The following is a 13,307-nucleotide window of genomic DNA, read 5'->3' on the forward strand; positions in this document are numbered from 1 at the left end:
CACAGGAGTGTGGATTATTTGTTATACCCAATTTCATAATGATGATATTACAAGAAAGGGGCTACACAGAACTACTTTATTTTTCATGAATAGATGTGTGTGTCCCCATCGAATGACATACTAGATTCTGAATTAAACAAAGTGTGAGAATGACCGAAAGTGCACTTCATCAATGGTCACTAGCCCCCTCATGCATAGTAACCCCAGAGGAAGACTGCCACAGCCATCATAACCAGGGCATTAGCATCAACAACATGCTTCCAGAAGGGCTCCTCACTGATGTCAGGCAGCTCTTTGGATGCCTCAGTAACCTCCTCCTCTGTGAGCTCTGGGACCTGAGCGCCACTGACGCCACAGAACCAGCCAATGAGACGACAGATACCTGATTTGGGTTCTTCAGCATCCACTAACAAAGGAAATAAAACAAGATGATGGGCTTGTTAGACATTGCAGGTGCGTCAAGACAATCTACAAATCCCCTCACATAATAAATAAACTAATCGTAGATCAGTCAGTCCCAATTTACCCACAACGCATCATGGATTTGATCTGCACGACTGTAGTGGTGGGGGGAGTTGACACTGAAGTGGAAGTATGTTCTCTCATACCTGGGCTGTCTTCAGACTTGTCTCTGCTTTTCTCCTCTGCCTCCCTGCGTGCTATCCTCCCCTTCACTTCCTGCTTCCAGTCAAGGTCATCCCTCTCTTCCTTGGAGTGGCGGAGGCTGAACACAAGACGGTGGAGCTAGGAGAAGAGCAGTTCTATCAGAAATCACTCACAGAGCATTACATGAGTAGATGCATACTACCATAGGTTTATTCATCCTGAGTTTATAGTAAATTGCATTAATATCTAATGGATGCAGGCATTTGATAAAACAGAATGTTGAGGCGCACTATTCTGCCAACGAGCACTCACATGTATGTCGTCTATGGCCGGTGTACAGTAGCTGACAAGCAGCACCAGGATGGAGGTGCAGAAGAAGAGCAGCACAGCGAAGTAGAGGTAATGGACCCCACACACCAGAGTGGGGCAGTCTGAGGGGAACAGGCAGCTGCCTGAGCCAAACCAAAACTCTGGCCCCATACGGCACAGCCCCATAGCTAGGCCCCCCATCAGGCCCCAAAAAGCCCCCTGAAAGAAATAAAAATGTAGTACCAAAGTAAACAGAAGGGAAAGTTCATCCAGTGGTATATGTCTGTATTCACAAAGAGTCTCAGTGTAAGAGTGCTGATGTAGAATCAGTTTGGCATTTCAGATCACATTGAATAAGGTTATATGAACGGGGGGAGGGCCTGATCCTAGATCGGCAGTCCTACCTTGAGATGCCTTGTGAATACGGGCCCAGATGTCTCTCTCACATTCATAGGTTACATTGCCAATGCTTTCCCTATGTCTCTCTCAACTATGTCCTCTCACAACAATGTAACTAGAACACAACACACCCTCTGACCTCACCTGCTCATTGACCCTCTTCACAAACACAGCCAGGAAGAAGACTGAGGCGATAGGCGGGGCCAGGTAGCTGGTCACTGATTGGATGTAGTCAAACAGCTGACCGCTCTGGGCCGCCTGGACCACAGGGATCCAGCAGATACTGATGGCTACGATGACGAGGACCCACACTCTGAGAGGGAGAGACGGAGTCAGTGAGAGGCAGACATTTTATTGGAACATACGTTATATTGACCAACTCCAGCTAATGGTCTGGGACAGCTGAACTTTTCTACCTAAACCAAGTTTTTCTATGTAAACCAAGTGAAAAAAGGCCCAGACCTGCCAACGACCATGAGCTCGCTCTCTCTGGCCTGCGGTCTGAAGCGGGTCCAGATGTCCATGGTGAACAGGGTGCTGCTGCTGTTGAAGATAGAAGCCAGGGAGCTCATCAGGGCCGCCAGCATGACCGCCAGCATCAGGCCCCTCAGACCTGGGGGGGAGACGGGGGGAGAGGAGAGGAGACGGGGGAGAGAGACAAATTGTGTGTGTAAAAAAAAAGAAATGTAATACGATAAAAGTGTCACTCAGATCTGAGCGACTAGTTCAGCAGAGGAAAGAGACTTCTCACCATTGGGCATGACAGAGACCACCAGTTTGGGGTAGGCGATGTTGGAGCAGCCCACCTCCGTCCCACACACTTGCTTACACACCTCTGGCACCACACAACCCACCTCATCTGTCAACAGAGAGAAGACAGGCTGTTACCATGGAGCCCATAATGACAGGAGGAAAAAAGAGGGAACACCACACACACATATTCAGGGTAAAAGAGGTGTAACAAACTGTCTTTTACAGAGTCCTTTGCTGCGTGCTCGTTTCCCTGTTCATGAAACTCTCCACTCAACTCTGTGTCAATCCTATGATGGCATATTTTTGGGAACTCACTTGGGAAGAGCACGCGGCTGATCATTCCGGGGAACACCATAAGGAACATGGGGAGCAGTTTCAGGTATCCACACATGATGCAGCCCGCCTTTACATGGGTCAGACTGCGTGCCGCCAGGCAGCGCTGCACAATCACCTATACACACAGACATGGGGGAAGATACCAGATCAACTCAACCAACGATTTAATCTTCCCATTTGATCCATGTTGTTTCACATCCATCAAATTTAAGTATCTCTCACCATAGCAACAGAATGAGCAGAGGGGACATCAGCATTATGTCAAATTAGATCCAGTCAGCAATGTGCAGTTTTGAATGGGTCATCTACACTAAATGCACTATGAAATAAACCCACATATGAATTCCATCCACTGTGTTCCTATGAGCTTATTTACCTGGTCGGTGCACCAATACCAGCCACCCACGATGGCGATGCCAAAAAGGACCCCCGGCCAGGGCAGGTCCCCGGTCACGGGGTCCCTGAGCAGCTGGAAGGCGTCGTCTCGGGGCGTGAAGCACTGGGGGGAGATGTTGTAGCGCTGGGGCTCCAGGGACTGGTACGTGGAGGGCAGTGCTAACTTGTACTTCTCCAGCAGAGCATTGTAGCCCCCCACCTCAAAAAAGGCTGAGGAAAAGGATGAGAAAGGAAGAGGGACACACACACACACAATGTCACATAGGGAGCAGAGGTCAAGAGGAGTGGACTGGGAGGTCTATAGTGGGTCTACAGTGAGGCTGGGTCAAGGAAGTGGTTTACTAAAGGTGGGGGTGGATGAGAGAGGGAGGTTGGATGAAGGAGTGACTGAGTGGTGCACTAACAGATTCACTAGACACGTCAGCTAATTGAACATAACCAGTTGAGTCATGAGTTAGAAACATTTATTAAAGTGTCACTTCACAATGATACAATAGATGACAATACAAAATACACATTTTTTTTTTACACATTGTGGACCGCTGAAATAATGTTTTGAGACACTAAATGCAGTCATAATCAAAACATGGTACAGTATTTCATTTGTAGGTACAGTACCCATAATACATGACATCATCTGTACATCATTGGTATCAGTTAGTACACGGTGCATTCAGAAAGTATTCAGAACCTTTCCCCTTTTCCACATTTTGTAAAGTTACAGCCTTATTCTAAAATGAATTAAATCAAATATTTTCCTCATCAATCTGCACACAATACCCCATAATGACAAAGCGAAAACATTTTTGCAAATGTATTAAATAAAAAACAGAAATACCTTATTTACATAAGTATTCAGACCCTTTGTCCGTAGAGTTCCGAGACAGGATTGTGTCGAGGCACAGATCTGGGGAACTGTACTAAAACATTTTTGCAGCATTGAAGGTCCCCAAGAACCTGAGCCAATCCTCAGTAAAAGGCACATGACAGCTCGCTGTTTGCCAAAAGGCACCTAAAGGACTCTCAGACCATGAGAAACAAGATTCTCTGGTCTGATAAAGCCAAGATTGAACTCTTTGGCCGGAATGCCAAGCATCATGTCTGGAGTAAACCTGGCACCATCCCTATGGTGAAGCATGGTGGTAACAGCATTATGCTGTGGGGATGTTTTTCAGCAGCAGGGACTGGGAGACTAGTCATGATCGAGTGAAAGATGAACGAACAAAGTACAAACGGATCCTTGATGAAAACCTGTTCCAGAGCACTCAGGACCTCAGACTGGGGTGGAGGTTCAACTTCCAAAAAGACAACAACCCTAAGCACACAGCCAAGACAACGCAGGAGTGGCTTTGGGACAGGTCTCGGACTGTCCTTGAGTGGCCCAGACAGAGCCCGGACTTGAACCTGATCGAACATCTCTGGAGAGACCTGAAAATAGCTGTGCAGCGACGCTCCCCATCCAACCTGACAGAGCTCGAGAGGATTTGCAGAGAAGAATGGGAGAAACTCCCCAAATACAGGTGTGCCAAACTTGTAGCGTCATACCCAAGAAGACTCACGGCTGTAATCGCTTTCAAATGTGCTTCAACAAAGTACTGAGGAAAGGGTCTGAATACTTATGTAAATGTGGGGGAAACTATTTAATCAATTTTAGAAAAAGGCTGTAACGTTACAAAATGTGGACAAAGTCAAGGGGTCTGATACTTTCAGAATGCACTGTATATACACATGAATGCATAAACAAAAACTTCTCCATTTCTTGTTACTCCGTCATGTGTTGAGTAACAAGTGGAGTCAACAAGATGGAATGTGTGGCACTCTGGACACAGGACTCTGAACTTACCGAAACCTGTGAGGCTGAAGGCGCCAGCGATGATGACAAACGTCTGGACGGTGTCTGTGTACATCAGAGCAGCTAGGCCCCCTAGCGACACAGATTAATACGTTTGAAAGTTTCAATGTCTAGTACAGGGAAATGCCTTTCTTGACAACTCAAAACACAACAATGCAATGATCAATAACAATGTATTACTAGAAGAAAAAAAACACAAGAAAGTAGAATAAGAAATATGAAATTCACAATAAAGTAAATAAGTAAGCATACGTTCCAATACCATCTTTACATGTACAGGGATACTGGAGTGATAGAGGTAGATGTGTATAGAGGTAAGGTGACTAGACAACAATAACCCAGTTAATGAACAAACCACTGAGGTCATCTAGGACAGTGTTTCCCAAACTCGGAGTTGGGAAACACTCCTCTAGGATACACACACACAATACAATGATTATCTATTCACCTCTAGGTGACCCTACAACCTCTTTGGGTTGAGGGTAACAGACAAAATGCCTGAGGCCCTGTTTTTTCCCTATGGGTCATCTTTTCCAAACATGCCCTCTCTTTAATCGCGGACAGCCTTTTCTTCTCCTTTCATTTTTCACATGTCCAATTCTCCCTTGGGCGTCCATTCATGTCTATCCTGTATCAATTCACTGTCAAGTGTCTTATCTACTTTAAGAGTTATCTGTGCTGCTTTGTATGTTCTTAATTGTAGATATATTTATCTATTTAAACAGTGACCCTTTTCTCTCCTTTCTTATTTCACAGACACTAGTCAATGCTCCTATTTCGGTGTCACCCCTATCTTGCTTATTTCCTGGCCCCCTTCTCCTCTCTGCTCTCAAACCTTCAAGGTCTCAGCAGTGCGGGGAGGACTCCTCTGTCTGCCCTTTTTCCTATCTTTTTCCTATCTTTTTCCTATCTTTTTCCTATCTGTCTGTAGCTCTTTATTAACAAAGTGTCTCACTGTTTGGCTTTATCTGAACTCATGGATTTTTTTGGGAAAAAAACATGTCTATGGTGTCAATTTCTAAAGTCCTTACATAGGTTGATTAAGGTTATCTTGATCCTATCAATGATCCTGAATCACCACAGATGTCATATATCCCTGTCCACTTTATACTATTTAAATACAAATCTTCTAGTATTCAAATGAAGCCAAAACGAATGCTAACCATATCATGTGCTTTCTGTACTAATGAAATCTCTCCCTTCTAGAGTCCACTGTATTTTATCTAACAATAACATGGGTTAACCTTAAAATCAGTCACATCAATCATTTAATATATGTTGCATAGTGTGGAATACATTATTTACAGTAATTTACCATCCCTAAGAACTGCAACTTATTTATTTTCACTAATCATTTTAATGCTTATATAATCACTATTTATCTGGGGCGGCAGGGTAGCCTAGTGATTAGAGCGTTGGACTAGTAACTGAAAGGTTACTAGTCCAAATCCCCGAGCTGACAAGGTACGAATCTGTCGTTCTGCCCCTGAACAGGCAGTTAACCCACTGTTCCTAGGCCGTCATTGAAAATAAGAATTTGTTCTTAACTGACTTGCCTGGTTAAATAAAGGGTCTATCTCAATGTATTTTCCTGCCCTATTTGCTTAAAATATGTCCTGTCCAAACCGCAATGTGATTGAATGTAATGAAAGCATTCTGTGCATCATTTGATCAAACAGATGTCACCTGTGACTGTGTACAGAGCTGTGATGGAGAGGAGGGCTATCACAGCCACATAGATGTTCCAGCCTAGAGCCTGCTGTATGAACACAGCCCCAGAGAACATGTCCACCTGGAGAGAGAGAGATGAGGAGACAGTCAGACTGGTCCACGGCTATGTTTATACCTCAATAAAACATACAGAACTCGGGAGTCATAGCAATACCACAGATACAATCAATATTGAAGAAAATGTCATGATAAAGGACTGTGGGGGACGTTCATAGCATGTTACAAACAGTGCCCCATAGTGCTGTCCTAGACCAGGGCTCTCCAACCTTGTTCCTGGAGAGCCACCCTCCTTTGGGTTTTCGCTCCAACCCCAGTTGTAACTAACCTGATTCAGTTTATCAACCAGCTAATCATTAGAATCAGTTGTGCTAGATTAGGTTTGGAGCGAAAATCTACAGGACGGTAGCTCTCCACGAACAGGGTTGGGGAGCCCTGTCCTAGACTCACAGAGATTTTGGTGAAGATGTAGAGGAACAGAGAAATGACGGAGAGGTACAGACTGATCCTGGTTCCCCCAAACCTCTTCTTCAGGTACTGAGGCATTGTAATTACCTAAGCAACGGGAAATGCATACATTTCAGACAAATGGACACAAATCTCTGCAGTATGCCATGTTAGTTGGCATATAATGGTCTTGTGTAACTTACCCCCGCTGTGAGGTAAACGGGGACAAACAGCCAGCCCAATAGGAGCACGATAAACAAGGCCTGGGTAGAGAAAGAGGGCTCCAATTTCAGAAGAATCTTAATTTCCTGATCGGTACAAAGTATTGTCACTGTGTATTGTACTCAAAACTCTGTAATAACATGTCATAACTTATTTTAAGGGGGCAAATTATACTTACATTCCACTCAAAACCCCCCACAGCAATTCCACTGGCTGCTCCGGTACCAGCAAGGCCCACAAAGTGACCACTACCAATATTACTGGCAAACAGTGATGCTCCAACCTAGAGAGAGAGAGAGAGAGAGAGAGACACAGGGGAGAACTGTTCAAGGAGAAACACATCCTCATGATGTGGCATGTGACACTTTGCTTCTGGAAAATCTTATATCTTGAAAACTTGACTTTTGACATGAAACACATATTGGGACTGTGTCAACAGTGGACTAATTAAACAAATACCAAAATACAGTTTTTGAGTGGAATTGTCCTTGAACACACATACAGGCTGTAATGTATACAATGGGACTGGGCAAGACAGGAAAGGTGACTGGAAGCTAAAACTAGCAGAAGAAGAGACCCAAAGGGTTAGTTAAAATACAAGAGTTGTCAAAGGAGTTAAAGGTCAAGTTGAACTCACTGGCCACCATGTCATGGTCCGTCCTGCCAAAAAGTAGCCTCCCACAGTTCCACGGTTGGTCCGGAACATAGACTGGAAGACAGGACATTCACTGGATGTAAGCCCTAGGCAATGGTTTACCTCATGACATACTCGACTGTATTGTACATGTCAATAAGTGGAATATGACCTATACAAATACCCAGTTTGACATAACATCATTATGATAAATTATACATGGAAAGAATCATGTATAACTTACAACTATGTAGGCTACAGACAGATATCCAGATAGGTGTAACTACTAACCCAGACGCCTACGCCAATGACCAGAATGAAGTAGCCGATGATGACCAAGATATCAGCTAGATTATTAATGGTCCTCGTCGCCGGCGTGGTCTCAGACGTGTGGTTCTCCATTTCTCAACGGCGTCAACGGGCCTAATAATGTCAAACCAAAGGGTATCAGTCCAAGACTTGGAGGAAAGGATAATGATAATACGAGTGTCTATTAAATAGTGGGCTCACTCCCTAACGTTCGATAAGAGAAATGCCAGGTGAAGGAGAGGAGAGAATGGTCAGAGTGGATGGTCAGTAAGACCTTTGGTCAACAGGAAAAGAGACTGACTCAAGGAGTTTATTAATGACAGTAATAATTAACGCAGGCCTCTTCACTTATACACATGGTTTAGTTCTAGTAAAAAAAATTAAAGCTCCATTAGTTCAGTCCAACCTTCTATCGTAAACATGTCGAACAAACTTGATTTTCTCTTCCATGTGAAAATTGTTATATTGGTAACTTAATTCAATTGTTACAGGTGTTAACATTTGGTTTACCGTGACCCAAAATGTGCCTAAAGCAAGAACAAAGACTACATCCGCTGTCATATTGGTCTCTGACCAAAGGCTACACCACTACAAAGACCCTGCTGTAAATGTGTTGAGCGAGACTACGAGATGTCTGCATGAGTGACTACGAGACCGTCCATTCTAAATGTGACTCGGGTTAATGATTTCTTCTCTTTTTAGTAACATACACAAAATGACAGAATGACAAACGGACCGATGGACCTGTTGTCGTAGCCCAGAGAGGAACATTGTAAAACAGGAGAATAATCCCAAAAATCTTAAGCAAATATGTCCTTTAATCATTTGATAGAATAACTGTCATCAAATTATCAACTTGTCTTTCAGTTCAAAAACATAAATCAGATTACATGAGTGAGGGGATGTTTTTCTTAAGGGGTATGAGGTATTGGGGGGATCCCTTGTTGTTACATACCATAATCCAACGTTCACTCCCAAACACATTTGCACTCTTCACACAGCTCTATGGAGCGAAGGGACGTGCTCAACTAAAATCCCAAATAAACTTGGCCGTCTAAAAACCAAAAGGTGTCAGGTATTCTGCAGGATCTGCCTGCTCCTGTGGTAAGTAAGTAAACCATACATCTGGAAATTACATCTAATTATGTGGTCTGTAATCTGAACCAAAAAAAACAGAATTTTCAGAAATGAATTGTATTAAGACCTTAATATTTAAAATTCTAGCTTGGATTACTCAGTTGTTTGAGCGTGGAGACTTGGGTGCAATAGTGATTACAAAACCACACTATCCCGTCTGATGATAACACAATCTGATTGGAGGAGTGTTAAGGGTGAATAGCGATGAAGAGAAACTGACCAAAAATAACAAGTGACTAAAATCTAGGTCATGTTTATTAGAGAATTATTATTTTTTAAATACAAAACACGTTGCAACGCAAACCAAAAATGAATGTATAGGTCATTGGACAAGTCCAGGTAGGTGGTCCTTCCCTGTTTCAGCTCATTTTCTTCTGTTTGGTGCCTACTGAACATGGGGCCCTGGAATCACTGGATAGTGAAAGACTAAAGTTACACGAAAGTGGGATCCTTTGGTGAATTTCAGAAAGTTTGGGATAGAAAATAAATAAAAAATGAAAACACCTCATCAAATTTCAATAAACAAATGTAAACCCTGCCAAACATTCACAACATAGGAATTTAACGGCTGCATAGGCCTATAAATTGGCAAAGGCTGAGGATGTGTGTTCAATAGGCAAACAATTTTCAAACCATTTAAATGCATTCAAATCATTTTTGAGAAGGACTTGAGCATTTTTGTGGCATACGGTGGTTACATTCAGACGCGAGTCCCCCCCACTGTCTCAAGTGTTAAAAATTAATAACATTTCATTTCATTATTGAAACCCCATGAATGCTGGTCTTAGCCACAGCTCATTAGTCCTGCTGTGGCTAGTCATCATCAGGATTGCGGTCCTCCCGAGCCAGTCTCAGTCGGGACAGGATGTGTTTCTTGGGGAACTTGAGGGTGGTACAGCCGAACTGGCTGACTCCCCCTGTGTCTCCGGGTAGTTTCTCCCGTCTCTGGACCCAGCTGCGCCAGCCAGGCTTCCAACAGTACACACTGTCATAGAAACGGGAACCGTTCTCCCCGCCCAGCACGTATATCCTGCGTTTCCACCTGGCCACGCCCCCGGCAGCGATCCGCCTCGGCAGCCCTGGGAAAACCACTGGACTAGGGGCTCGGTCGCTCCCCCCACTCCTCTCTGCCACCACCGCCCCAGTCACCTCCCGCTCCACCCCTGAGCCCCGGCCCTCCCTGAAGAACAGCACCCGCCCCGTGGCGTCCAGAGGTTCCAGATGGGTGTAGTTTCCATCTATAAACTTCGTGGCGTCCCTCATGTAGCCTCCGATGGCACAGACCCCTCCCCGCACCGCCACCCCTCCTGCCAGGCAGGTGGCGCCAGAGTCCAGTCCCACACGGGTCCATGAGTCAGTCAGGGTGTGATAGATTAGCACGCCAGCGTGCACCACAGCCCGGTTCTGCTCCAGCGTGGTGCCGCCCAGAAGGTAAATGCGGCCGCGCAGGGCGGCACAGGCAAAGGAGCGCAGCGGCAGGGGCAGACGGGGCCCAGGGCCCCACTGAAGAGTGGCCAGGTCCAGGATCTCACAGGAGTCCAGCATGGCTCCTCTGTTGCAGCCCCCCAGGGCGTAGAGTGACTCCCCACAGCCCAGCAGACCCAGCATGGCCCGGGGCTGCACCATGGGCGACCGCTCCTGCCAGCGATCCAACACAGAGTCATACTCATGGACCTCCGTGGACACCGTGCCCCCCCGCAGGATGCCCCCCGCTACGAACAGCCGCCCCCCGATGGCCGTGCAACCTGGGCACAGCAGAGAGCCCAGGGCAGCCAACTTCTCCCATTTCCCTGTACGTGGGTCGAAGCAGTCCACAGTGAAGTCCCTCTCGTTCAGCGACTCATCCTCCCGCGGCTTCAGGTCCACACACACAATCTTCTTCTCGAACATGCCTTCCCGGGGCCTCAGTGGGCCTCCCAGGCCCTCCCCGGCTGCCGCAGAGCCCAGCTCCTGGCTCAGCCGCCGGCTCTCCTCCAGGGACAGCAGGCCGGGGCGGAGGTGGTGGAGCAGGGCCGGCATGTGGCTGTAACGGTCCAGGGGCCGGTGCTCGGCCCAGCGGCGTGCCGCGTCATACACCTCTGCCTCAGAGTCTACGCCCAGGCGGTCAGATCCCAGCAGGCTACCCAGGGTACCTGGGTCCAACAGGAGGAAGTCCTTTTGGCGGGCCACGCGGGGGAAGTGCTGGGCCACCAGCCTCAGAGAGGCCCTCAGGAGCAGCTGGTCGTGGTGGGAGCGGGCCAGAGAGTACATGCCCAGGCAGTTGTCCACAGACAGGTGTTCAAACAGGAACCTATGGACACACACAGATGTTTGAGGATGGAAAACCAGACAATAAAAGATGGCTTTTAAAAATGCTATCAAAACTCTGTCAGTTAATGAACTGCACAGGCTTATTAAGAGTATCAGCAGCATTCTGGACCGGGGAAAAAACAACGTATCGGTGTTAGGCAGCACTGACTATATAGTTACCTAGAGCACAGGTCCTGCAGGGGCATTACTTGAAGCCGATTGGCCGCCACAAACAGGTCTTCGGCCGTGTCCAAGCAGAGTCCCGCCTCCCCAGTGTAGACGAACTGGATGACAGTCTCCATGACTGACGGCGTCACCTCCTCCAATCGGATCTCAGTGAGACGGGACTCCACCAACGGGCTAGTGAACATGGCACGGAAATACGGGCTGACGGCTGCCAAGAGGACTCTGAAGAGAGGCAGAAGCACGACGTCATTCACATAAGGGTGAGATAGGGTGTAACTACAATGAACTGCAGGACACTGGAGTACTGAAACGGCAGCAGGCATCTGAGTATGTGTCACATATTCCTTTGTGTGTAGCAACATGCACTGTCTGGATGTCTATAGTACACTAGAATTGAGAGAAGATAATTGACCCTACCTGTGACACATAAACCTCTTCCCCTCCACTAACAGAGTGACGTCACACAGCTGCTGAGCATCCAGTAGCTGCTTCAACCCTGACGGAGAGAAGAAGTAAAGAGTGAGGAGATAGAAAGAGACTTATATGATATAGGCAGCACATGAGTGATGCATTCATTTGGATGTTCCCATTCCACCGGACCATGTGTGACGTAGTCTCCTAAAGGAGTGGAGCTGTCGTCAGGAAAGTCCTCTTCTTCGGAGTCGCTGTCCGAGAGGGGCTCCCCGCCCCCACTGTCCCCATCCTGCCAGGGCTGTGGCCGCCAGGTGATCGTTCCTCCACGGACTGCACTCATCTGAAGATAGTCAAGCGTTGACATAATATACATGGGAATATCAGGAAACTTTAACAACAAAAAACATTATTTCCAGATACACAAGATGGTGGCCAGTTATAATTATGATTTGATGTAGGTAGATCTTAGTAATCTATTTAAGAGTAATTAGCTCTCAAAGGCAACATTCCCAAGTCCTCTCTCTTATTGAGAAAATCAACAGGGTACATTCAGGAATAGTGACACAAAATGACAACAATGTTGTTGACTTTACCTTGATTAAAGGGAGACTACCCTACTTGGTGATCCTGTCCTGGGCTCCGATTGTGTGTATGTCACCAGGGGCCAGACAGTTAGTAGCTTCACCTTTAAGCCCGATTGTCTGTAGTCAGTCAAGAAGGGAAGCTGACAGTTGCCATCCGTGTGTCCCACCCTCCAGTGTGGGGTGCAGCACGGCTCATGGTTCTCAGAACCAGCTGCGGCTAGCTAACGTTAGTTAGCAACTGCTGAATGCAGCCAAAGCACCCCTTTCTGTCTTATCCGGGGAATCAGTAAATCATGGCAAGAAATACAAACAACTCAAACGCATTACAGTTGTTAAAAATATGAAAAACTGGTTGTATTGTCCCAGGACCTGCCTGACTATTGTCGGCCGCACAATTCACTTTTCCCCCTGTCCCAACTGCATTACCGCAATGCAATAGTTCAGCTAGTCTCATTGGCTAGCCTTTGAACCGGTGCACGGATGTGACGTTTTGTTTTGGACTCATTCGTGCGCCTTATTTGATAACTAAAGCAAATTTAAGCGATATTTTGTTTTCTACTTTCTAAACAATACATTTGTTACAGATTTTGCTCATTTACTTTTCAGGTCCCGTCATTTCATTGGTTGTCTCATTTAGTTCCGCCTCTATTTACCAACCTACTTCCGCATTGAAACATGGCGACTTGCATTGGCATGGTTACCCGGC

At 46.3% G+C, this 13,307-nt stretch overlaps 2 protein-coding genes across 3 annotated transcripts; both read right to left on the reverse strand.

Moving 5' to 3' along the window:
- Positions 1–118: 118 nt before the first annotated feature.
- LOC139385454 (solute carrier family 5 member 2) lies at positions 119–8,185 on the reverse strand. Its single transcript, XM_071130508.1, has 15 exons — positions 7,974–8,185; positions 7,686–7,757; positions 7,227–7,331; positions 7,030–7,089; positions 6,830–6,934; positions 6,338–6,443; positions 4,643–4,723; positions 2,780–3,009; positions 2,383–2,518; positions 2,066–2,173; positions 1,777–1,927; positions 1,459–1,627; positions 919–1,134; positions 609–744; positions 119–406 (listed from the first exon to the last, which is right to left on the reverse strand). The coding sequence occupies exons 1-15, from the start codon at positions 8,082–8,084 to the stop codon at positions 189–191; spliced, it is 2,004 nt and encodes a 667-aa protein (XP_070986609.1). The 5' UTR covers positions 8,085–8,185; the 3' UTR covers positions 119–188.
- A 706-nt stretch (positions 8,186–8,891) lies between these two features.
- On the reverse strand, positions 8,892–13,016 carry LOC139385918 (kelch-like protein 12). Of its 2 annotated transcripts, XM_071131213.1 has the most exons (5): positions 12,611–13,016; positions 12,204–12,357; positions 12,021–12,099; positions 11,598–11,825; positions 8,892–11,418 (listed from the first exon to the last, which is right to left on the reverse strand). In XM_071131213.1, the coding sequence occupies exons 2-5, from the start codon at positions 12,355–12,357 to the stop codon at positions 9,942–9,944; spliced, it is 1,938 nt and encodes a 645-aa protein (XP_070987314.1). In that variant the 5' UTR covers positions 12,611–13,016; the 3' UTR covers positions 8,892–9,941. The 2 variants fall into 2 exon arrangements, with proteins under 2 accessions (XP_070987314.1, XP_070987313.1); XM_071131212.1 differs by lacking the exon at positions 12,611–13,016 and having other exon boundaries at positions 12,204–12,390.
- Between the last annotated feature and the right edge of the window lie 291 nt (positions 13,017–13,307).

Source organism: Oncorhynchus clarkii, chromosome 27, assembly GCF_045791955.1.
Source record: "Oncorhynchus clarkii lewisi isolate Uvic-CL-2024 chromosome 27, UVic_Ocla_1.0, whole genome shotgun sequence".
NCBI classification, from domain to species: Eukaryota; Metazoa; Chordata; class Actinopteri; order Salmoniformes; family Salmonidae; genus Oncorhynchus; species Oncorhynchus clarkii.